Source organism: Mya arenaria, chromosome 5, assembly GCF_026914265.1.
Source record: "Mya arenaria isolate MELC-2E11 chromosome 5, ASM2691426v1".
NCBI lineage: Eukaryota > Metazoa > Mollusca > Bivalvia > Myida > Myidae > Mya > Mya arenaria.
Window position 1 is genome coordinate 5,966,343 of NC_069126.1, and position 23,433 is coordinate 5,989,775.

Sequence of the window (23,433 nt, forward strand, 5' to 3'; positions counted from 1 at the left end):
CTCTTTTCCGATGGTTCCCGTCCTTCGGCCGCTTTCGCTATTCGATTAAGGCGCGCCGGGTACTACGTCATTTCGACAACATAATGTCTGGCTAGCGCTTGTGATAATTTTTAACGAGAATTGGTCTTTGTTTACGTTTTCGCCGAGCGAACATTCTTCACTTGTTTTATATTACAGTATAGGGTATTTTTTTATTTTTTTCAAATCCCATTTTATGTTTATGGCAATTTATTATATTGATAATGTACATGTTCAAGTATGTATAAAATATAATTTTGGCTAGTTGAAATTATTTATTGTGACTTTAATGAGCCTTTGTCATCAAGCCACTGTGGTTCCGTATTCACACTGGTCTGACTTTAGTATTGATCCGAGATGACCAATAAACACAATGTTCTAAAATATAGAGCTAAGAAATAAAATAAAAATTGATAACTGAAGCATTATTGTTTTTACTAACGGAATAGGACACGTTAACACATATCGTCTTCATATTTGGATAGTGACCTAGTTTTTGACCTTAGCTGACCCATATTCACATGTGTTTTAAAAATCATGTTGACAAATTTTCTGACTGAGTTTCATAAAGATTGGATAAAAACACTCTCGAATTTGTGCATGCATTTTATTCTTGATTTGACCCTAGAGATCCACTTTCTTACCCGATAAAGACCCCTAATCACAAAAAGGATATACTTATTTTCTTAAATATCGTGCTGAAAAAATATATATTCACAGAGATTCCTGACGGTTCAATGCCAACAGATGTATTTCTAAAAGAAATGATAAACATTAACACATACCTTTGTCTTAATATTTGACTTATTGGCCTAGTTTTCTTTTGAATTTAGTGTTGACAGACATTCTTACCGAGTTTCATGAAGATCTTATACAATAATTGTATTTATGTCACGGAAATAATTCTTAAAGCAAAATTGTTGGCAACAACCAAATAACAGACGGTACGGTTTTCGCCAGTCTATCACCCGGAATATCTCGATGAAAACTCCAACTAAAACATATAATGCTCTTTTATCAAAGGTAACAAAACAGTTTATACAAGTAATGTTTAGAAAATGTTAACAAAATTACATCGCACACATATCACAGATCCACTTTCTTGCTGAATACAAAAAAGTTTGTTTCCGAATTCCCGACCTCCTTTAACTTTTACCGCCGGACCTTATTTTTGCACATAATATTTAATATGAAAATAGAAGGAAGAAGGGTCGGGACTTAGCCCCGACATCGACCAATCCGCAGGTCTTGAAGTATCGCCTGTTCGAGTTATCGCCTTTTCGAGATACAGAAGTTTTACTGTATTGCCATTGGTAAAAAATTCTGACTTTGTATTCGTTCTCCTTTTTGGCTCATCTTTTCGATAGTGTATTGCTTCGAAAAGACGCGTAAATGTGTAGTTTTTATAGAGAGCGAAACAAACAATTATTGTTTTTGGCCTTAATACTATCTAATATCCACGTGACCATAAACATTTCCGGACCCTTTTTCTGGATCAACAACAATGTTCGTCTGTTTATGTAAGGTTGACACGTCATATTCATTTTCGCACTCCTTTGATCCACTCGCTCGATCCTGATTGGGCGGCACAATTATCACGTGATTATAAGCGTTCACAATCGCCACTTTTCGTTTAGGTTTATCTGTCTGCGCGTTGCCCTGTTGCAACACATCATATTCGCCCTCAATCAGAGACGATCTGGGACGAGCTGTCTTTGGGCCGCCTCCTCCAAGCGCGTCTGATGGCGTGGCGTACTCGCTGGCTTCTGACGATTTCAAGGCGTTGAACGTGACGGAATCGGCGGTTTCCGAGTAGTTATCGGCCAAACTCGGTGACCCGCTTTTCCCATGCCTGTAATTAATATGTTTAAGAATATTAAGAAAGTTAACATATTACAGATAAAAGATTTCCGAAGGGAACTATACTATGTTTCACGCTCTGTCTGTGCGTTTTCTGTTCTGTTCATTTGAGGTCATCAATCATTCTCCGAAATTCTGACATTCATGATGACTATACTTGACTTGACTTGACTTGATTTTATTTTATTTGACTTGATCTTTTTTGATTTGATTTGACTTGACTTGACTTGAATTGACGTAACTTGACTTGATTTGACTTGACTTGACAAAGAAATATCAAATAACCAATTGTCCCAGTTCATGCTCGTTACAAAAATGATATATACATAAACTAAAAAAGTGAACTCGCCTAAATTAAAAAAATGGATTAATACTGCATAAGGCCTCAATATGTTATATATGAACACCATGCTATTTTACCCATCAACAGTACCAAGTTTGAAATTTAATGTGGGAAAATCTTAAACCTTTAAAGGAACTCGCTCATGTTTTGGAAAATGCAATTTTTGAAAGTCGAAATAAAGTGTGGCAAATCATTCGGAGTGTTTAAAGCTGCACTCTCACAGATTTACATTTTTTACATCTTTTTATTTTTTTGTCTTGGAAAGAGCAAATTTTTGCGCATATATCTGCAAACCAATGATATAAGATTGTGGACAAAAATTCAGATCAAAGATTTTCATATTTCCGTTTGAAAATTAATGTTTTATGGCTTAAACCGTTACTAACGGTTAAAGTAAAATGCATAAAACATCGATTTTTGAACTTACATATAAAAATATGCGATCTAATTTTTGTCAGTAGTCTTATTTAACTGGGTTCAATGGATTTTCGCAATAATTGGCTCGTTCCAAGACAAAAATAAAAAAAAGTTGCCAAAACGTTCAATCTGTGGTCCAAGACATGAGCGAGTTCATTTAAAAGAGCTGTTAAGTCAGCATTTGTAGGAGGAAAACAGAGCCAATACCGAAAAAAGGGAGTATTCTGATTAGTTAAACACCTGGGCAAGTATGGAATAACTATTTTAACAGTAATTCTTAAATTATATATACTACATACTGCCGTATGTATCATTTTAAGAACTTATCGATATAAATTCATGTTAGGCATATATATATATATATATTTTAACTTCTTTCAAGTCCTAATTTAATCCATTTTTTTCTTCTTTGAACACAGTCGCAAATGGTACATCGGTTAAAAAACAACAGTACATATGCAATTTGGCAACCTGCTTCGACATAAAGGCAATAAACAAGTTTTTTTTTAGCTTAGTGTTAAAAGGAAAGGCCAAGTACAAATTCGTAGATACTTAATGAAGTTCTCATTCATAAGGTGCTTTCGAACTGGCGGTTACATTTTGAATTGGACAGTTTTATAATACATTATAATACGTGAACCAATATCCCTTGGCCAAATAACAAGGCAAATATTGCATCCCCTTGTCGACCATCAGGCCGACTGAAATCACAATAACTTCTTGTGAAATTCACAGAAACGAATTGAATGAAATTAAGATTTTAATTGGCCATTATAAACTTAAACTAGAACTCCCATTAGTAGTCAAATAAAATAAAGGAGTATCGGAAATGAGCTCTTTAGATCTCTGATAATTTAAAAGTTGAAGTATTTTATTTCTCGGCGAACGATTTTTCCACAAAAGTAAGACAGATCATATTTTGAAGTGACACTCTTATTCAAAATCAATACATACACATGTATAAGAAACATAAGTTTTGAGTGATAAACAATTAACTACTTACCAAATAATGCATTTATGGAAAATATTAATTACTGATAACACGATTATAACCGTGTATTTAATAGCTGAACACCTAAAAATATTAAATGATTGGTGAATGCTAAAAGATTTACTGTGATCTACTAATGTCTCATAAGGTAGAAATGCCATGCTTACTAAATAGTGCATTAAAAGAAAATATTAATTACTGATAACAAGATTAGAACCGTGTATTAAATAGCAGAAAGCGCAAGAATATTAAATGATTGGTGAATGGTTCAAGATTCATTGTGGTCTACTAGTGTCTCATAAGGTAGAAATACTGTTTTTAGGCACCTTTATTTCAAATTAAACTCAGTATCCTTCATAAGAACCAATTTTGTCGACAATTATCCATCCTTTTTGGTATATTAAAACATGTCTATAAGTCATGGTATATCTTATTTGTGAGTGAGAGTGCATCTTAAAGAGTACACAACGAGTGGAATGGAACAGAGTATATTAGAAATAGAATTTAATAGTTTATTTGGATTTAAACATACAGTTCATTATCCATCAACATGATCATACATATAAACAATAGTCAATATACCATTTAATATTACATTTAGAATACATTACAAACATATCAAATATATTATACTATTGCTAAGGAGAACATGCATCAAAACATATTATCAAAGGAAATATTGTACTTGTATTAATGATAACAAATATTCAATTTATAAGCATATAGCATAGTTTAAAGTCTTATTTTTATGAGACTTACATGATGCAAAAAACAACATCAACGAAACAACAACAACAACTCATCATTGAGTTAACAAATGAGTTCGTATTTTACGCGCACATTTTATGAAAGTAACTAATTTCAGAATTAGTGTCTCATTTCTTGTGTTTATCAACTCTACAATTTTTATCATGCTAGGTCTTTCAATATAATATTTAGGTAAATATCGCTTGCGTATAACTTTATATTTATTACAAATGCACAAGAAGTGATACTCATCTTCTATGTCCACAGTATCACATAGTTCATAGTATCTTAGATTTCTGTCAATGCGTTTTCTTCCATATCGCCCAGTTTAAATTCTTAGACTGTGACATGATATTCTCATTTGTGTAAAAAAAAATAAAAAAATAGTGGGGAATATTACTATTAAGATAAATTTCGTATTCAACGCTAACCTTAATTTCCTTATACACATAATACTGAAATTTTCATTAAATCATCTCTCCAGTTTTGCATATAACAATCATATTATCTTTGTTTAAAGCTAAGTAAAATACATCTTTATCAACTAAATAAGGCTGTTCCCACACCTCACCAAAACCATATATATATATTTTTTGTTATTCAGTAAATCATTCAAGGAACATACATACAATGTTTCCATTTTGCAATTCTCTGAACACAGCAACTTAAACCAGTACTTTATTATTATATAATATATATTTATGGACAGCGGGCGTCTTCCCAGTTCACCATAGATAGCAGCATTACTTGCAGACAACTTAACACCTAAAATTCGTTTACAGAAACGCAAATGTATACGCTCAATTTCTTTGGATTTTGTAAATCCCCAAACTTCTGATGAATAATTGAGTATAGACAATACAAACGCATCAAACCATTGGCATTTTGTCTTCGCTGCAAAACTAAATTCTTTTAAATTGAACAACGGCACGTTTAAGGCCATTAAGGCCTTTCCACACAATAGATGTACATTTGAATTGAATGACCCATAACAGTTAAAAATCGTTCCTAAATAATTAACGCTGTCTACAATCTCATACATCCATACATCATTTCGTAAACGACCGCGACGTCTAAACACAATAATATTTGTTTTATCAACATTTACTCTTAGTCCCCATTTATCACCTTTTTGGAGACAGGAGTGATAATTCCTTCCATCTATGGTGTTGGAAAATGACCCGATAAGAAAATGAGATTAAATAGGTTTGTCGTATGTCCCGCCATTATATCCCGAGATTCAATAAAATATTCATTAATAAGCTCATCCGTTAAACGAGTAAAACGATTAAAATAGTATAGACATTGGTTGTTGTTGTTTTTTGTTCAATACTTTTTCAGGTTTGTTTCCCTTTCTTGCATTTTGATCAGAGTGTACTAAACAAAATCGTCCATTCGGAACTCCTCGGCCATTTCGGATCATACTAAAGTGCTGACCAATTAGCTGACGAAATAGAAATAGAGTGATACTACTGACTCATTGCTGACCATATACAACAATTGAACTTTTACATGTCAAACATTCAAATTATTTGGACACTAGTCAGCTCGCCGATTATCTTTTTAAAAGATATTTCTTGTAAGTTGATAACATTATATTAGTTATAAATATGAGTGTACACATTACCTATTTTGACGACAACAACAGCAGCAGACGGCGACCACAACAGCAAGAATGACAGCTGCCCCGGTGCAGAAAAGCGTAATAAGCAGATCTTGGTCCATTAGATTAGCTGTAAGCGAAAAAAAAGAGCTCGTACACTCATTCGGAGCTCCTCTGCCATTTTTCTCGCAAACAACCTCGGATGTAATTTGTATAAAGGCGATATTCAATCGGTATGTTTAAATCCGCTGCAAGTAGATCGCGTAGTAATTCAATTAAGCAGGTAAACTAAATGGCTTGACTCTTAGGATTTTTAATTATGTTTGCAATTATTCACTGACAATCAATTTAGACTTAGATCAACAGATACAAGCTAAAACACTACATTTAATTAATGATACAATTCAAATATTTACGAACTACTTCTGCTAATGTACCGGCATACATCCGAGGTTGTTTTCGAGGAAAATGGCCGAGGAGTTCAGAATGCTCATATACTACCCATTCACTGCTACCACGCATGTCATGTGATTACCAAATCGTAACAACTCGGCCATCTCCGGCAAGCTTCGAGATTCTCTGGATACTGGCCGAGGTGTTCCGATTGGTGATGACCATTAATGCCACGTGACGTAATTAACTTTTTTTTTAATTTGTGATATGAAACAAAGAAGTTGGAAACAAAGCCATTTAATGAAACATCAAACAAATTTTACACAAATAAATGTAAAAATCATGTACATGTATACATAATATTCAGCTAGTTGTGTAAGTGATTGCAGAGAAATATTCTCTGTTCGTCACGAGATTGACATAGAACATAGCACACAATTAATCATAACAGTTAAGACCATTGTCGGCAACCACGTACTTTCTTCCGTTACACTTCATTTATACCGTGGCAAAACTGACTGACAAAATTTCGTTTATATGAATATGCATCCGGCGAGGGAGACAACTATTCTTCCAATGAAATCACATGTTACAATTAAATACTCTTCAATAGCCCTGTACTGTCAGTCGTCTCCACAGGCGAGTGGTCTAAGTGACTGGTTTAAATGTGTAGTGAGCAGATTTCCGGAGATGTTCCATTGCGAAACCAATGAAACTGCTCCATTTATCATTCATGATTTATACGACATTTCGTGGCCAAATCGCCAACGGTACATAATGAACTATAGCGCAGTTGTGAATCGGGGTATCTCTAGACGTGTTTAGACATGATATCAAATTATGTTATTTTCATTATTTCATGCGAAATAACTGATGCCTTACCCCTAATTTCGTGCTTGACATTGGGAACCCAGATACAATAATAAAAATAATCGGTATATATTTGGTAAATTACGCTTGAATATATATTTGCATTAACAAACGGGCATTAACAGGTAGAGCAGCACGTGCGAAAGGACGGACTAAATGACCAAGTGGCGACGCATTGCTATCCTCGTTGCCCCAGAAACCATTAAATTTTGACACCACGGTATGTCTCAATTTGTGCCTGCTTAACAAATATAAACAGTGTAAAGCTCATAGCTTGATTTTCTTAGTCGAAAAACTAAATATCCGACAGGTTTTGTTATTCCAAAAATGTATTTAACGGCCATGCATAAACCCCTTGCGTAATTCCCTTGCAAAACAAACCCCTTGCACAAACCCCTTGCTTTAGACCTCGGAGTGCTAGAACGGGTCGTGTTTTTCACCGGCGTTACAGAAACGTCGTTATTGGTACCGCGTGACGTTGAGGTGCGAGGAGTACCGGAAGTTCCTCCGTGTGTCGTGTGGGTCCCGGAAGAGTAGCGGTTAAACGGGGATGTCTTCCCAAAGTACCGCACCACAGGCGCTAGACTGCCTACAGAATAATTCAAAAACGTAAGGTTAGTCCTGGAATTATGAATATTTTGACCATGGCTTTTCTGGCATGAATAAGGATTGTCCTTAGCGTTACCAATTTAGCCAGTTTACTATTTAGCCAAGGCTGTAATTAATGATATCAAACGATGTCAGCGCTCCAGCCAGGATTTGAAAAGGCCAGGGTGCTAGGTCTGAAAGGACACTTTTGATGCGCATTGAAAGAGCTTTAATTGGACACTTGCAATGGCTATATTGTTCAATTCTTATTGTGCTTGTAACTACTTTTTATACAAAAAGTATGTTATATTTGAAGACCATAGCTGGTATCTTTCCTTGGGTGTCAAAATGGTGTATATTTATTATTTTTAGACTCATTTCGTTCAATTGACTATATCTAACAAAAGAGAACAGCAAAAGTAAGGTGGAGTAAAAAGGCAGCAGGGTGCTGGAAAGGGGGCAGCGGATGCCCAATCCTGCTATTAAAGCCTAGCTGGAGCACTTGACTGTTTATTATGCGCCAGTCAATTGTAACCACTGCCCCCCAGGTCCGGGGAATAGCGGGGAATTCGAATTGAGGTCCAGCCAATCCCGGGTAAAATCCCCGTCCTGCGGGGACACACTGCTGGTAAAATCACCGCCAAATGCCCCCGCACCTCCGGGACATCCATAGTAAGGCCCATTCCCCGCAATTATCGACACGCAAACAAAACTACCGCACTCACTAGGCACTGCGGGCTCCACTGGAAGGTAAAAGCACAGTCCATTTCGCTCGCTTTCCCCGGTATAACCCTGGACCTGGAAGGTGGGGGCGTGTTTACAATTGACTGGTGCTCTATAGTTGTTGGAAGTGCTTTTGTTTGGCAGTTAGTTAATAGATACAAAAGAATCTTCTTCCCTTTTTTGATTGGAATAAGCGCTGTAAACTTAGCAGATCCTAAAAGCTACCCGATTGATTTTAAAAAAGGTATTTAAATAAAACGAACGCAAATAGTCTACCGTTAACGCATTGGAAGGGGTGACTGTTTGTACAGTTGTCTGTCTGAATTTCCCCTGACTCTGTCAGAATGTAGCAGAGAATCTGAACATCCGTGCCATCAGCTGTTGGGAGAGAAAGTAAGTTTTAAACATGGATGCGCACGTACGAACTATCATTGATACGCTCAGTAAAAACCATTGATGAAATAGTGAGTGTAGTCCATCTTAGAATTTGTGGGTTGGTGGTATCGGCATCAGTCTCCTTTCTCATGGCATCTCAAAATGGATATCTGGGGCTTGTTTATGAGAGTTTATCAAGGTCTGTCCGCGCCCATTGACTGCAATATGGTTTGACCCCGCAGTGACGCCATCACGATTCATTATTGTGTTTTAAATGCCATAAGTGACATGAAACAGAAGTGACAGCCATTAAAATCTGGACATTGGAAGACTTGAAGAAACAGAGTGAGATAGAAGAGATCCGGGAGCGAAACCCTAGGGAGCGAAACCCTAGCTCTTTGCGAAGTGGCCTCTTTGTTCCTTAACGCGCTCGATGTAGAACACATATACACGGGATACAACTTTCCTGGGTTGAGCCAGTACTTATGCACCTTTTTCCCCAGTATTACCCTTTGACTGCCGAACGCTAGGGTACCATAGTTATTTGCCACGATCGAGCTAAAATGTATAAACTTAACTAATAGAATATATATGACAAGGTTGGTTTTACTTTGAGCCAGGAATAAAAGATGGTATGTACACGTTTTCCATTAACACAAACTGGTGCTTCGAGATCAACCAGTATGAAGTACATCAAAATATCCAAGTTAAAAAGAAAAAATCTTTCAAAAATGAAGTTATTTTAAACACGCTGATTCATAAAGATCAACAGGAAGAATTCATAAAAAAGTCAAGTGCATCGAAGTTATCATAAGGATACAAGAACTCCGTTTTGAGGAAGAATCTTTAATTCAAAAAAAAAAAGAAGTTTAAGTTACTTTAACGCATGATGATTCATGAAAAAAAATCTAGAAAGTGATTAATAATAAGTATGCTGTTTATTATTGTTACATGAACAGTTACAAAAAAAACACACACAAAAAAAACGCAAACAGGGCGAAATCAGGATTTGGCATGGGGGTGGGGGTGTTATTTGGGGGGCGTTACCTTTTTAATAACATCCCTCCCTCAGAGCAAAATTTATTTATTTATTTATTTATTTCAAGTGTTTGGGGGTACCAACAATTTATAATCCGAAATTGTGCATCTTGGGTGTATTTTATTACCTTATCCTCATATATTGAAATAAAAAGTAAACATGGACGATTTTAGGGAGGGCTCCGGATGCCCCCCACCCCGGATCCGCTAGATACAAATCAATATATAGATCGCATTCAAATACTTCAGGTCACCTGCATATTCTCTGATCTAATTGAATAAATAAAGATAGATTGCATTGATGTGGCCATAACGATACAAGAACTCCCAGTTTTAAAGAAAAATCATTAATTTGAAAAACAAACCATTTAAGCTATTTTACCATCCACTGATTCATAGATATCATCCGGAATTATTTCAATACATTTTAGGGCTAAAGTCCATCAAAGTTACCATAAAGATAGCACCAAGTTTTAAAGAGGAATCTTAAAATTCAAAAATAATACCTTAAAGTGACACTCTTATTCAAAATCAAACCATACACATGTATAACAAACATATATTTTGATTGATAAACCTTCAACTACTTACTAAATAATGCATTAATGAATACTATTAATTGATAACAAGTTTATAACCTTGCATTTAATAACTGAAAACGCAAAACTATTGAATGATTGGTGAATGATTTACTGCAATTTACTATCGTCTCATAAGGTAGAAATACTATGTTTTCTGTACATTTCTTTCAAATTAAAACTTTATAAAAAACATTGTTTTTTATATTTATTCATCCTTTTCGGATATTTAAACAATTGTTTTAATTGTGGTAAATCTTATTTGGGAAAAGAGTGCATCTTTATTAAGACTTGAAACAAAGCTGAATGGTGCACAGCTACCGGAAGTAAATAAATAAATTAGGCTGAGTGGTTTCGAAATTACCATAAGAATATCAGAAATCTCAGTTTTTAAAAACAAAATAAATTTAAATCCAAATAAAAAATCGTACCATATAAAACGCACGTTTATTCCTTATCAATTCCGAGGTGTTCTTTTTTTATCAATAACATTAAGTTTTAGTATAACCACCATGCACCATCCCCATCTTAATGAAACTAATTAAGAAGCGGGCATATTCGGAGGGTGACTATATTGCAGCGGTCTGGCTAGTGTGTCATAATGAAGTGATTTACCCTCAGGTATAGTGGTCATATTTGACTGACAGATTAGTGAAGATGTGTGGATAATAAAATTATTTAAAGTATTGCATATATAATGATAATAATAATAATGATTATAATAATGATAATAATAATGATAATAATAATAATAATAAAAATAAAAATAATAATAATAATAATAATAATAATAATAATAATAATAATAATAATAATAATAATAATAATGATGATAATGATGATGATGATGATGATGATGATGATGATGATGATGATGTGATGATGATGATGATGATGTGATGATGATGATGATGATGATGAATAATTAAAAATAATAATAATAATGATAATAATGAAAAAATAAATAATAATAATAATAATAATAATAATAATAATAATAATAATAATAATAAAACTCTAAACTGTCATCAAAACAAGAATCGCAGGATCAGCAAACATGAATAAAATGAATTTTGCAAGAAACATTTTGACCGTTTTCTGAACAGCGTTTGCATATTTACATGTTAACATGGGAAAGAAAGCATCTTAACATTTGTTGAAAAAAGGTTATAACGAGAAGTTTCTCTGTTATATTTTTTTGATGAATAGGCGACTAAAAAAGAAGGCATTCGGAACTCCTCGGTCAGTTTTATCGAAAATAACCTCGGATGAATGCCGGTACATCAGTTGAAGTAGTTCGTATCTTTTTTAATTATATCATTAATTAAATGTAGTGTTTTAGAGTTGTATTTATTGACCTAAGTTTAAATTGATTGCCAATGAAGTGTATTATTGCAAACATAATTAAGATTCCCAAGTGTTAAGTCATAAAGTTTAACTGCTAAATAAAATTACTATGCGATTAACTTGCAGCGGACTTAAACGTTCCAATTTTTGAGTATTTAAACCATCCAAATACATCCGAGGTTGTTTTCGATACAAATGGCCGGGGAGTTCCGAATGACATCCGAGGTTGTTTTCGATACAAATGGCCGAGGAGTTTCGAATGACATCCGAGGTTGTTTTCGATACAAATGGCCGAGGAGTTTCGAATGACATCCGAGGTTGTTTTCGATACAAATGGCCGAGGAGTTCCGAATGACATCCGAGGTTGTTTTCGATACAAATGGCCGAGGAGTTCCGAATGACATCCGAGGTTGTTTTCGATACAAATGGCCGGGGAGTTTCGAATGACATCCGAGGTTGTTTTCGATACAAATGGCCGGGGAGTTTCGAATGACATCCGAGGTTGTTTTCGATCCAAATACCCGAGGAGCTCCGAATGAAAAAGTATGATATAAATCATGCGGGAAAGCAACGGTGAATTGTGTTAAAAAAGTGCATACCGTTTATAAACTCGCCAGGGTCAATGGTGTCGATCCAAAGACTGGAGTTATATTGATCGCGTTCCAGCGCCGTATGCGATATGTTGTATGCCGTTACGCTCAACATCGGAGCTTTATCGCTACACAGGCTTTGAGCAACAGCATACGTTGTCTTGCCTTTGCCATCTGGAGGAAGAGAAGACAAAATAACATGATTGTGTTCTTCGGGGACACGGGACATGTTTTGCCTACTCCAGTATATGTAATCATGAAAACAAGATATAGAGGATAATTGTTTACTGCAGTGTAAGATCGTAATATTTCACCGAGTGAGCACGAACATCTATATTTCACGAGTGTCATAGCCACGAGTAAAACATTTAAGGAATGAATTGCGGACTTGATGTCATTATAGGGGTATGAACGCAATTGGGCTGGTCAAAGTGTATGGAGTCCGAAGGACTCCACGCGTACTTTGACCAGCCCAATTGCGTTCATATCCCCGATAATGACATCAACCCCGCAATTCATTACTTTTATTTACAACAATAGTTCATTATTTCATTCAGTAATTATTAAAAAAAATCATTTCATTTAAGAAAACATTTCAGTAACCCTTTCTTACCCATTCTGTAAACAGAACGACCCGACTTTAACCGGAAGCATGAAGGACTATTGATGTATCATCAATATAAAATTACAAAAAAAATCTAGTCTGAGTCTAGATTCAGACTATTCGTTGATATAGATCAACGCATTTCTTTACTACATTTAAAAAAACACATGAATAAACAGATTTGAGACTTACCAATCCCACAAAGCACATTTGCTGTATCTGTTGAATTCAGGTATAGGACGCCATGCAACCTCCCTAAAAATACAATTAATAACTCCGGCATGCTGTACTGTTCATTGCTTCTAGTATTTGGTGACAAGATTCTTCAAGTTCTCGAGGTGATTTTAAGAGACTCACTAATGCTTTTGAATCAAAATATTGCTTTCACGGTAATGCATCTGAAAAAAACTAATATTATAATAATTTTACACAATGATACCGAAATTGCAGGAAAAAATACAATTAAAGTATGGAAAAATATGGTTGTAGTGGGGAGTGAACCCACGCTGGTACCGTTAGGAAAATGGAAAACTTAATACACCCAAACCACTGGCCCACACTGACTCATACTAAAAGCGTGGGATAATTTAACCTTTAAGCCATTTAATGAATTGCTTTTCTAATGTTGTTCAAAGTCGCGAACGTCAGTATATATCAACATTTGTTGAAGGGCTCAGCCGTCAGTATCTTAGTTTCAATACTCCATATGATTTACCAAACTTAATTTAGTAAGCCGTCAGTATCTTAGTTTCAGCACTCCTAATCAATTGCCAAAAAAATGCATCTTATTAAACATGAGAGAGTCGCTTTAAGTCATATATAGTTGAATGACTCTTGTTGGAAGAGTGTGGTCTTATGTTGCTTATCGTCGTCGTTGTCGTCGTCATCACCTTCACCACCACCACCACCACCACCACCAAAACCACCATCAACAACATCATCATCCTCATCATCATCATCATCACAATCACCACCACAATCACCCATCATCATCATCATCATCAGCATCATCATCATCATCATCATCATCATCATCATCATCATCATCATCATCATCATCATCATCATATCAGCATCATCAACAACAACAATATCATCATCATCATCATCATCATCATCATCATCATCATCATCATCATCATCATCATCATCATCATCATCATCATCATCATCATCATCATCATCAACAACAACACCACCACATTGTCGCATTTTTAAAACAATTTATACCTTCATTATTCAATCGTCCAAATACTTCAAATCCCATCAGCCAAAGAGGCCCTGTAGACCCAACAAGTCGAATCCTTTCCTTTGGGGTGCTCCCTAGATACATTTCGGGCAAGGTTGTATTCGTCGTTCGGCATGCATTGTGAGCATCTGTCCACATTTTGTCTTGGAATCCTTGTAAAAGAATGCAAACATATTGTTAAATCAATATAAAACGCCAGACTTAACAAATTCTGACTTAATACAGGCGGGACCAGGATTTGGCTGCACCCCTCCCTCAGAACAGATATTTTGGCTTAAAGTATTGTCAGGGGAGGGGTTACACCATCACAAAATTTTATCAATTGCTAGTCCGAAACTGTGCGGTTTGGGCGTGTTTTCTCCCATATTGAAATACAAAAAAATATCCTTGGGCGATTGAAAGGGGGCGGGTGCTCCGGGTGCGCCCCGAACCCCCCCCCCACCCCCCCCCCCTCCGCTTGAGAATATGATATTGTGGAAACCCGCCATAAACGTATTTTTCAGTATTGGGAAAGGAGGCTAATGGTAAAAATTGCGCCCATTCTAACGCGTGGTCCCAATTTCTCCCATGTAAATACATTCAGCCATGTTCTGTTATCTCTTTTAATGTCAATTTATTTAAATTTTATTGTGAAGTGCGAGCTGTAAGTAAGATACATACCGGATGTTTGAGCCAAGGAGACCAAGAGAATATAGCCCACCGCCAGAAGCGTCACCTGGGTGCTGCCGGCCAATCGGTTGCCACCCAACTTCCGTTGGCCAACCAGAGTCCCGTGACAACCGCTACCCATCTGTCACTTCCGGTTATGACGAAGCGTGGTAAATTCTCTGAGTATGACGTCTTTCTCCGGCTTAGGCCCAATATAAGCGTTTGTACATTCAGTGTAGCGTTAAGTACGTAAACTTTCAGTACCTGATAAGTTGTGGTCATTTAAAATAGTTTAAGCTGTTCGTCTCTGGCTTATGCCTAGAGTGGCGTTCCATTATCAGTTTAGATTGTGATGTATATATTTAACATATATTCACATACGGTTGAGACGCCTTGGTTACCCAGCTAGTCACCTTTATAGTCTCTTGTGTGCTTTATAGGTAGTCTCTTGTGCGGTCACTAGCTTGTACCCTGCGTGGTCATTAGGTAGTATCTTTTGTAGCCACTAGGTAGTATCTTAGGTAGTCACTACGTAGTATCTTGTGTAGTCACTAGGTTGTATCTTGTGTAGTCACTAGGTAGTATCTTGTGTAGTCACTAGGTAGTATCTTGGGTAGTCATTAGGAAGTATCTTGTGTAGTCACTAGGTAGTATCTTGGGTAGTCACTACGTAGTATCTTGTGTAGCCACTAGGTAGTATCTTGTGTAATCACTGGGTAGTATCTTGTGTGGTCACTAGGTAAAATCTTGGGTAGTCACTACGTAGTTTCTTGTGTAGCCACTAGCTAGTATCTTGTGTGGCTAGCTAGTATATTGTGTAGTCACTAGGTAGTATCTTGTGTGGTCACTAGCTAGTATATTGTGTGGTCACTAGCTTGTATATTGTGTGGTCACTAGCCTGTATCTTGTTTAATCACTAACTATTATCTTGTGTGGTCACTAGCTTATATCTTGTGTGGTCTCTAGCTAGTATCTTGTGTGGACACTAGCATGTATCTTCTGTGGTCTCTAACTAGTATCTTGTGTGGTCACTAGCTTGTATTTTGTGTGGTCACTAGCTAGTCTCTTGTGTGGTCACTAGTTTGTATCTTGTGTAGTCACTAAGTAGAAGCTTGTGTAGTCGTTAGATAGCATCTCGTGTGCTCACTGCTTCGTATATTGTGTAGTCACTAGTTGGGCCCTTGTTTGATCACTAGCTAGTGCCTTGTGTAGTCACTAGTTGGGCTCTTGTTTGATCACTAGCTAGTGCCTTGTGTAGTCACTAGTTGGCCTCTTGTTTGATCACTAGCTAGTGCCTTGTGTAGTCCCTGTGTAGTACCTTACTTGGTCACTCTCTAGTATGTGAAGTATGGTCCTGAGTGTGGCTGAGTCACGGTCACGGTTGAGAAGTAAAATGTTCACTTCCTGATGTGAAAACAGCCTCATAAAACATAATATCCAAAAACAACCCGATTTAATAATTGTAGCATCCAGTTTTATAACACTTGAATTGTCTTTCAAAAATGCATTTTCCCTTAGTCAATCGCAAGCATTTCAGCTGCATATCCTCCTACATATTGTTTTTATATCATATATAATACAACATCTTAGATTGGTACATTTGTTCGCCACTGATTCGTAACTAAATACGCGCAGTAACTAACATTAGACTATGTATAACACATCCTTCAGTTACAAAATCACTTTAAAGCAGATCCGCTTACGTCATTTGTAAATTGGTGCAAACCTATCGCGATCAGACACATGGTGACTTGATCATTTTATTTTCGTTACCTTCCAAACTTAAAGGGACTTGCTCATGGTTTGTAAAATGCATTTTCTTTAATAACGAAATAACGGTGGACTAAACAGGCGCGTAGGGAGCCAAATGACATTGGGGCCGCGGAAGAGGTGGGCTAGGGAGCGGTGTCCCGCCCCCTCCCTTTTAGTAAAATGGACTCGTTCAGGTCTGACAAGGTAGGACACAGAAAATAGTGTGACAATATGAAGAAAATGCTTGATGCAATGTTAAAAGTCATTTAACGTTCAAAATAAAGATGTTTTGTTAATGATTAATAAATAATGTATTCTAAAATGTGACAGAAAAGCTCTTTTTCGATGAACAATATTCGTAACACTATTAAAATTAAAATCATTTGCACTCTTACTCCCAAATTAGATATACCTTAATTAATAGAATTGTTTTAATATTCTAAAAAAAAATGAATAATGTCAAAAACAATTGTTCTTTTGAAGGATTATGAGTTTAATTTGAAAGAAAGGTGCAGAAAACACGGTATTTTTACCTTATGAGACTATAGTAGATCACAGTGAATCTTTTAGCATTCACCAATCATTTAATATGTATGCGCTTATTGCTATTAAATACACGGTTAAAATCTTGTTATCAGTAATTAATATTTTCCATAAATGCATTATTTAGTAAATAGTTAAAGGTTTATCAGTCAAAATGTATGTTTGTTATACATGTGTATGCATTGATTATAAATAAGAGTGTCACTTTAAGCTTGGTTTCACGAAATAAATTCTGTCAAAATGTATATCCGTCAGTTTCTGTTTTCTATGGTAGCATATGACTGCCGTAAGATAACGTGTTAACGTTCGCGAATAAGTAGTAACACGAATCTTATCTAGTTTACCCGTTATTTTTTTATTTATTTAAGGGGCAACATTCGCTGCCTCGGCAGCGAGTAAATGGGGAGTGGCTTATTGTTAATTCCTTCAGCTGTGTACCTGTCTGTTAAACTCAGTGTTCTATCTTTTGCACACCCTGGAGAAATGTAAACAACAGGGCTGACCAGAGCAGCCTATGCATTTCCCCACACTACTAACTACTATATGAAATCAAGATGACCAAGTCAACTTTTCCAGATGTTTTCTTTGAAATGATTGTTTTCCTGTTCCTTACTGGCATTTTGTAAGTTCGACTAGATCTTTTTTCTGTATGGGACATCCCTCTCAAACGTTTAGAATCTACATTCTCATTCCAGTCCAAAATAGCAAGGTTTATTCTCAGTTTGCAATCCAAAACTAATTATTTTGTCAACATACTATAATAATGCTTTATTGAATGCATCCACAAACCTAGTGCAACTTAACCTTATTGTACACGAGTTCAGCCTGGATACAGTTGAGTCTGCCATAACATAATTCAGATAGTGTTGACACCTATAATTGATAATGAAATGCCAATGGCTGGACACGGCTGGAATCTGGTTTGTATTGATAACTCGGAATTCGCAAATCATAACTAGCTAACCTGTTATGTATAGCTAAAACGGGTAATAGGTGGCAGTTCTGAGCACTTTCAAGCCAGTGTTTAGACTTATTACATTTATATTACCAAAAGAGAATTGCGAATATTAACTAGATAACTAGATTATTATCGCGAAAATTTAGTGGTTAACACGAAACAATTCGGTTATCTTACGGCAGTAATATGCCACCATAGTTTTCTTTTAAATCATTACAGTAAGTAAAATAACGTGTTTTTTTTCAAATAATAAGTTTTAAAAATTCGTTGCCAAAATAAAGTCTGTGAAGGAGTGCCTTAAAGGAGAATGGGTTATAATTTCAGAATCATTTTTATTTCTTTTAAAACTGCACTCTCAAAGACAGAACGTTTTGACAACTTTTTTATTATTTGTCTGGGAACTAGCCAATTTTTGCGAAAATCCATGGAAATCAGTTATCAGATCGCAGATTTTTATATTTAAGTTCAAAAATTGATGTTTTATGAAATTTTCTTAAAGAAAAAACCGTTAGTAACGGTTTAAGCCATAAAACATTATTTTTCGAACGGAAATCTGATACTTTGTCAGCAGTCTTTTATCACTAGTTTGCAGATATTTACGCAAAAACTTGCTCGTTCCAAGACAAAAAAAATGAAACAGCTGTCAAAACAGTAAATCTGTGAGAGTGCAGCTTTAAGGAGTAAGGGTTATCACTTCAAAATCATTTTTATTTCTTTCAAGCTGTACACTTTCAACACAAGGATATGGGAGAAGTTCCTATTTATCTTAAAATTCAAATGCGGAAATAATTTTTAAAATTGTATTCCCACTTAAAACATTTGAATAGCTTGATCCTCTCCACTTATCATTCGGAACACTTTCTCGCGTTTCCGGTTCAAATATGGTTTCGGTTAAGGTACTTCATTTTTCCTCAAAAATATCTACTGTGTTCTGTTTATTTCCTTGTGCACTAAGTAACACTTCAAAATGCACTCTTACTCCCAAATAAGATTTACCACAATTAAAACATTTTTTTTAATATACCAAACAAGATAAAAAAATGTCGAGAACAATGGTTCTTATGAAGGATACCGTGTTTAATATATGAAAGGTGCCGAAAACACGGTACTTTTTACTTATATGAGACGATATAAGATCACAGTAAATCTTTAAGCTGTGACTCACCAATCATTTAATACTTTTGCGTTTTCAGCTATTAAATACACGGCTACAATCTTGTAATCAGTAAATAATATTTTCCGTAAATGTATTATTTAGGAAGAAGTTAAAGGTTTATCACTCAAAATGCGTGTTTGTTATATATGCGTATGCATTGATTTTAAATCCGAGTGCCACTTTAAATAATGCATCGGTTCCAATAACACTTGGTAAAGCCTTTCATTGAAATAAGTTCTGTTCTGTTCTGTTCTGTTCATTTTCTAGTGCATTAATTACCACTTATATTTTGCGCCTTGGTTCCAAGAAATCTTTAAAGTTCCTTCATTTTCCCCACATGCATTAGGTGACACAAGTTTAAAACATTACCACCATACCCTAAAAACATCTTGACAGACGTTCCATAATATATTACAACCGCGTATTCTTCATTTTATATAAGTTCCTGTAAGTTTCAAAACTGACAAAGAATCGGTGTGTTTATATTCCAAGCACATTTGCATGTGTTTTCGTTTTAATTCCGACAATCACACGTACTGAAAATCAAGCTCCAGTGAATGTTTCAAGTTTTCAAGAGCAATGTATTTATTTTTGAAGCACATTTGCCAGAATTCTGCCAGTTTATCGTGATATCGAGATGCTTATTTTTATTACATTTCTAAATAAACCACTCATACCATCATATGCCGAAGCGTACCCGTTAAATTACCAATTACACAGGTTTTGGTTCACCTTGGTAGTTTTCCTGCAGCGTCCCAAAGATAGCGAAAACATTAAAATGAAAACTGCCTGTTGTCTTAGGCCTAAAAAAAAATTGTTTGGGTAGGGTTACATCCTTTTCAAAAATAGGTAGGGAAGGTAGGCTTTTTTTATTAGGCTTTATATAAGAATGTCATTTTCATCTTTGGAGAATGGTGTTAAAGTAAACTCCTGTATAAGCATTTAAGGTTTAAACTACATATTTAAAAACCAATAAAAAAAAAAGAATTTTTTTTTGGTTTTTCATTTTTTTTTTCAAACTGACTATAAACACGGTAGGGTCGGCGCCTATTCCGTAGGTAGGGTCAGGTAACCCGAACCAAATGTATTTTTTTAGGCCTTATCTTCCTCGATAGAATCGTGTACATGTGTATGAGCGTCTGCATCTTTACCATTATGCTCTTTGTTGGATTTCCAATTATTCCATATCAGAAAAACACGTTCATACTTTGGCACTTATCTTCCTTAGTTATGTTAAAGCTGCACTCTCACAGATTTACCGTTTAGACAACTTTTTTATGTTTTGTCTTGGAATGAGCTGATTTTTTTTTGCGTAAATATCTGCAAACCAGTGATAAAAGACTGCTAACAAGATCAGATTGGAGATTTTCATATTTCCGTTCGAAAATTATAGCTAAAAGCGTTACTAACCGGCAGTTTAAGAAAAATGCATAAAACATCAATTGTTTACTTAAATTTGAAAATTTGCGATCTGATTTTTTGTCAGCAGTCTTATTTCACTGGTTTCCATGAATTTTAGCATAAATTGGCTCGTTTTTAGACATAAAATAAAAATGTTGTCAAAACGTTCACTCTGTGAGAGTGCAGCTTTAAAGTGACACTCTTATTCAAAATCAAACCATAGTCATGTATAACAAACGTGAATTTTGAGTGATAAACCTTCTACTACTTACTAAATAATGCATTAATGAATACTTTTAATAACTAATAACAAGTATATAATCGTGTATTTAACAGCTGAAAACGCATTTCAAACACTTACTCTATAATTATTTTACTCTTTGATACCCAATTCGCAGAAAAAAAGTACAATAATAAAACTATAAAATGTTGGTTTAAGTGGGAATCGAACCCACAAGGGCTGATACATCATCTGATGGATATTCTAACCTTTATTTAAGACATTGGTAAAATCACGTGATAAGGTGACCAACCAATCACGCACCAACCCTTTTGCGAATCGCGTTGCTTACTTTTTTTGTTCAAAACTGAGGTATTTTAAGACAATACTTGATAAAATATCAACATTAGTTGAAGGATTCCAGGTTTCAACCGCTTAATTGGTTTCACCATCATAATAACTTGCCACGCTTTATTTCGTAATATTTTTTTCGTAAAAAAAGTGCATTTTACAAACAATGAGCGAGTATCTTTAATAAAACGAATGTACCCTGTGCAACAGCGGCACCTGCACCTGCATATTGAACTGCTTTACCTGGAAGGCTTAGTTTTCAATACAAAAAAACAACAACAGAACAACCTGAGTGATTCATCATAGGTTAAAACTCACTTTTCGATGAAGTTAGTCGAGTTGTTTTAATTCCTTAGTATAAAATATCCAACACATTCTTCCCTGCAAACAATACTTACTCTCACAATACTCGACAAACACTTCATATTTAGAACTCGTATAATTATGAATGTAACATACCGTCCATAATTTACAAGTATCAAAAGGTCAAACGCTGCTTCAGTGGCACAGAAAAAAAAGCCAGATGAAACTATTCACTTGGTTAATGTCCACATATACTCGTCACTATCAAACTTAAATTCCGTATGAAAGTGCCAAGAAAGAAATGCACTTGGTTAAATGTTCTTTATACGCGTCCTACTTAAATTTTATTCCTTAATAAAAGGCCAAGATAGAAATGTACTTGGTTAATGTTAGACTACACGCCACACTTTTTAAATCATATTCCATAATAAAATCAATTGATTTATGTTCCCTGTAGTGGCTATGCTCATTTCTATCAAAAGTATATTTTCATAAGAAAAAGAGCAAAAACATTCACTTGGTTCATGTTCACCTGTACGCCATACTTCTCAAATAACATTCTATTAAAGGCCCAAGATTATATTCCACGAAGCTTATCTATTTTTTACGTATGATTTAGTTGATTTCACGACTATAACTAGATAATCTGTTAGTGTTTGAAGGCCTAGTTTAAGGAATGTTTGGCATGATAATCCCCTGGCCCCAATTTCTCGAAACTTCTTAAGTCCCTTATAACAGGATTAAGCTAATCTCACCATTTGTGTTGTTCTATAAAATGTGTTATATTCACTTCTTCAAGAATTTTGAGAAATTATGTAGGAACAATCTGTATAATTATCAGAATTAACAATTTTTCATTTATCAAAATCCATTTTCAGTATGTATTCTGGCTAATTGAAATAAGCGACTTAAACCTGTTAAGCTTAAGAAGTTTCGAGAAATTGGGGCCTGCTGTCCATCTACTGCTAATTGCACTGGTGTCAAAGTAGGCGCCAATTTCCTGTGTCTTCGTGTATTGGCTCAGGGCCATTTAGGGTCCATTTATACAATGAAACATCCATAACTGCACTGCAGGATACTCAGGTTGGTGATCTGATAAGACAATTAGGCAATAAGATTAAGATCAATTAACAGAGGTTGTGTACAAATACACGTGTTTTTTTGTTTTTTGTTTTGTTTTTTGGGGAGGGGGGGGGGGGTCACTTATAGAAGGATTAAACTAAGCTTTAAACAGCATGATCAGGCAAATGGTGACAGTTCTGGGCACTTTCACGCCTGTTTGAGTCTGATGATATTTTTCTAACCTAAACTCTCGCAAATATTAATTAGATAGCTTAATATTTTTTGCATAAATTAGGTGACTAACACAAAACAAATGTAAATGTTTTGAAATTAAAATATAATAGTACATAAATCAAAATCTGACTATATTACGGTGTTAATAACCTGTTCTCACCATATTGGAAGCATAATTCGGAGATGGTAAAAAACGCATACAATTTTATCCATAACAAAAATAAATTATTAAAATTATATAAAAAAAAACAATCTCTGACTGATGATGCCCTATCTTGATAGCCCCATTCGGAACTCCTCGGCCATTTTCCACCGAAAACAACCTAAAATGAATGTCGGGACATCAGTAGAAGTAGTTCGTAAAATAATAGTATTAATAAATTGCAGTGTTTTAACGTGTAGAAAGTATAACTAAGTTTAAATTAATTGCTAGTAAAGTGAATTATTTCATAGAAAAATAAAGATTTCCAA

General features: G+C 35.2%; 1 protein-coding gene across 10 annotated transcripts; it reads right to left on the bottom strand.

Annotated features, from left to right (window-relative positions):
- Positions 1-1,013: 1,013 nt before the first annotated feature.
- Positions 1,014-21,951, bottom strand: LOC128234412 (uncharacterized). 10 transcript variants are annotated; one of them, XM_052948631.1, is made up of 9 exons: positions 21,823-21,951; positions 14,995-16,603; positions 14,316-14,486; positions 13,278-13,340; positions 12,491-12,655; positions 8,830-8,931; positions 7,637-7,831; positions 6,004-6,109; positions 1,014-1,870 (listed from the first exon to the last, which is right to left on the bottom strand). In XM_052948631.1, exons 2-9 carry the CDS (start codon positions 15,122-15,124, stop codon positions 1,465-1,467), a joined length of 1,338 nt encoding a protein of 445 aa, XP_052804591.1. In that variant the 5' UTR covers positions 15,125-16,603; positions 21,823-21,951; the 3' UTR covers positions 1,014-1,464. The 10 variants fall into 10 exon arrangements, with proteins under 10 accessions (XP_052804591.1, XP_052804597.1, XP_052804595.1 ...); XM_052948637.1 differs by having other exon boundaries at positions 14,995-16,386; positions 21,823-21,943; XM_052948635.1 differs by lacking the exon at positions 21,823-21,951 and adding an exon at positions 21,682-21,809 and having other exon boundaries at positions 14,995-16,386.
- Positions 21,952-23,433: the final 1,482 nt, after the last annotated feature.

Coding starts and splice junctions, on each gene's coding strand:
- LOC128234412 (XM_052948631.1), bottom strand. CDS start 15,124: ATGGGTAGCGGTTGTCACGGGACTCTGGTTGGCCAACGGAAGTTGGGT. Junction 7,832..8,829: donor CCCCTTCCAATGCGTTAACG/GTAGACTATTTG, acceptor ATTATTCTGTAG/GCAGTCTAGCGCCTGTGGTG. Junction 1,871..6,003: donor TGTTGTTGTCGTCAAAATAG/GTAATGTGTACA, acceptor TATTAATTACAG/GCATGGGAAAAGCGGGTCAC.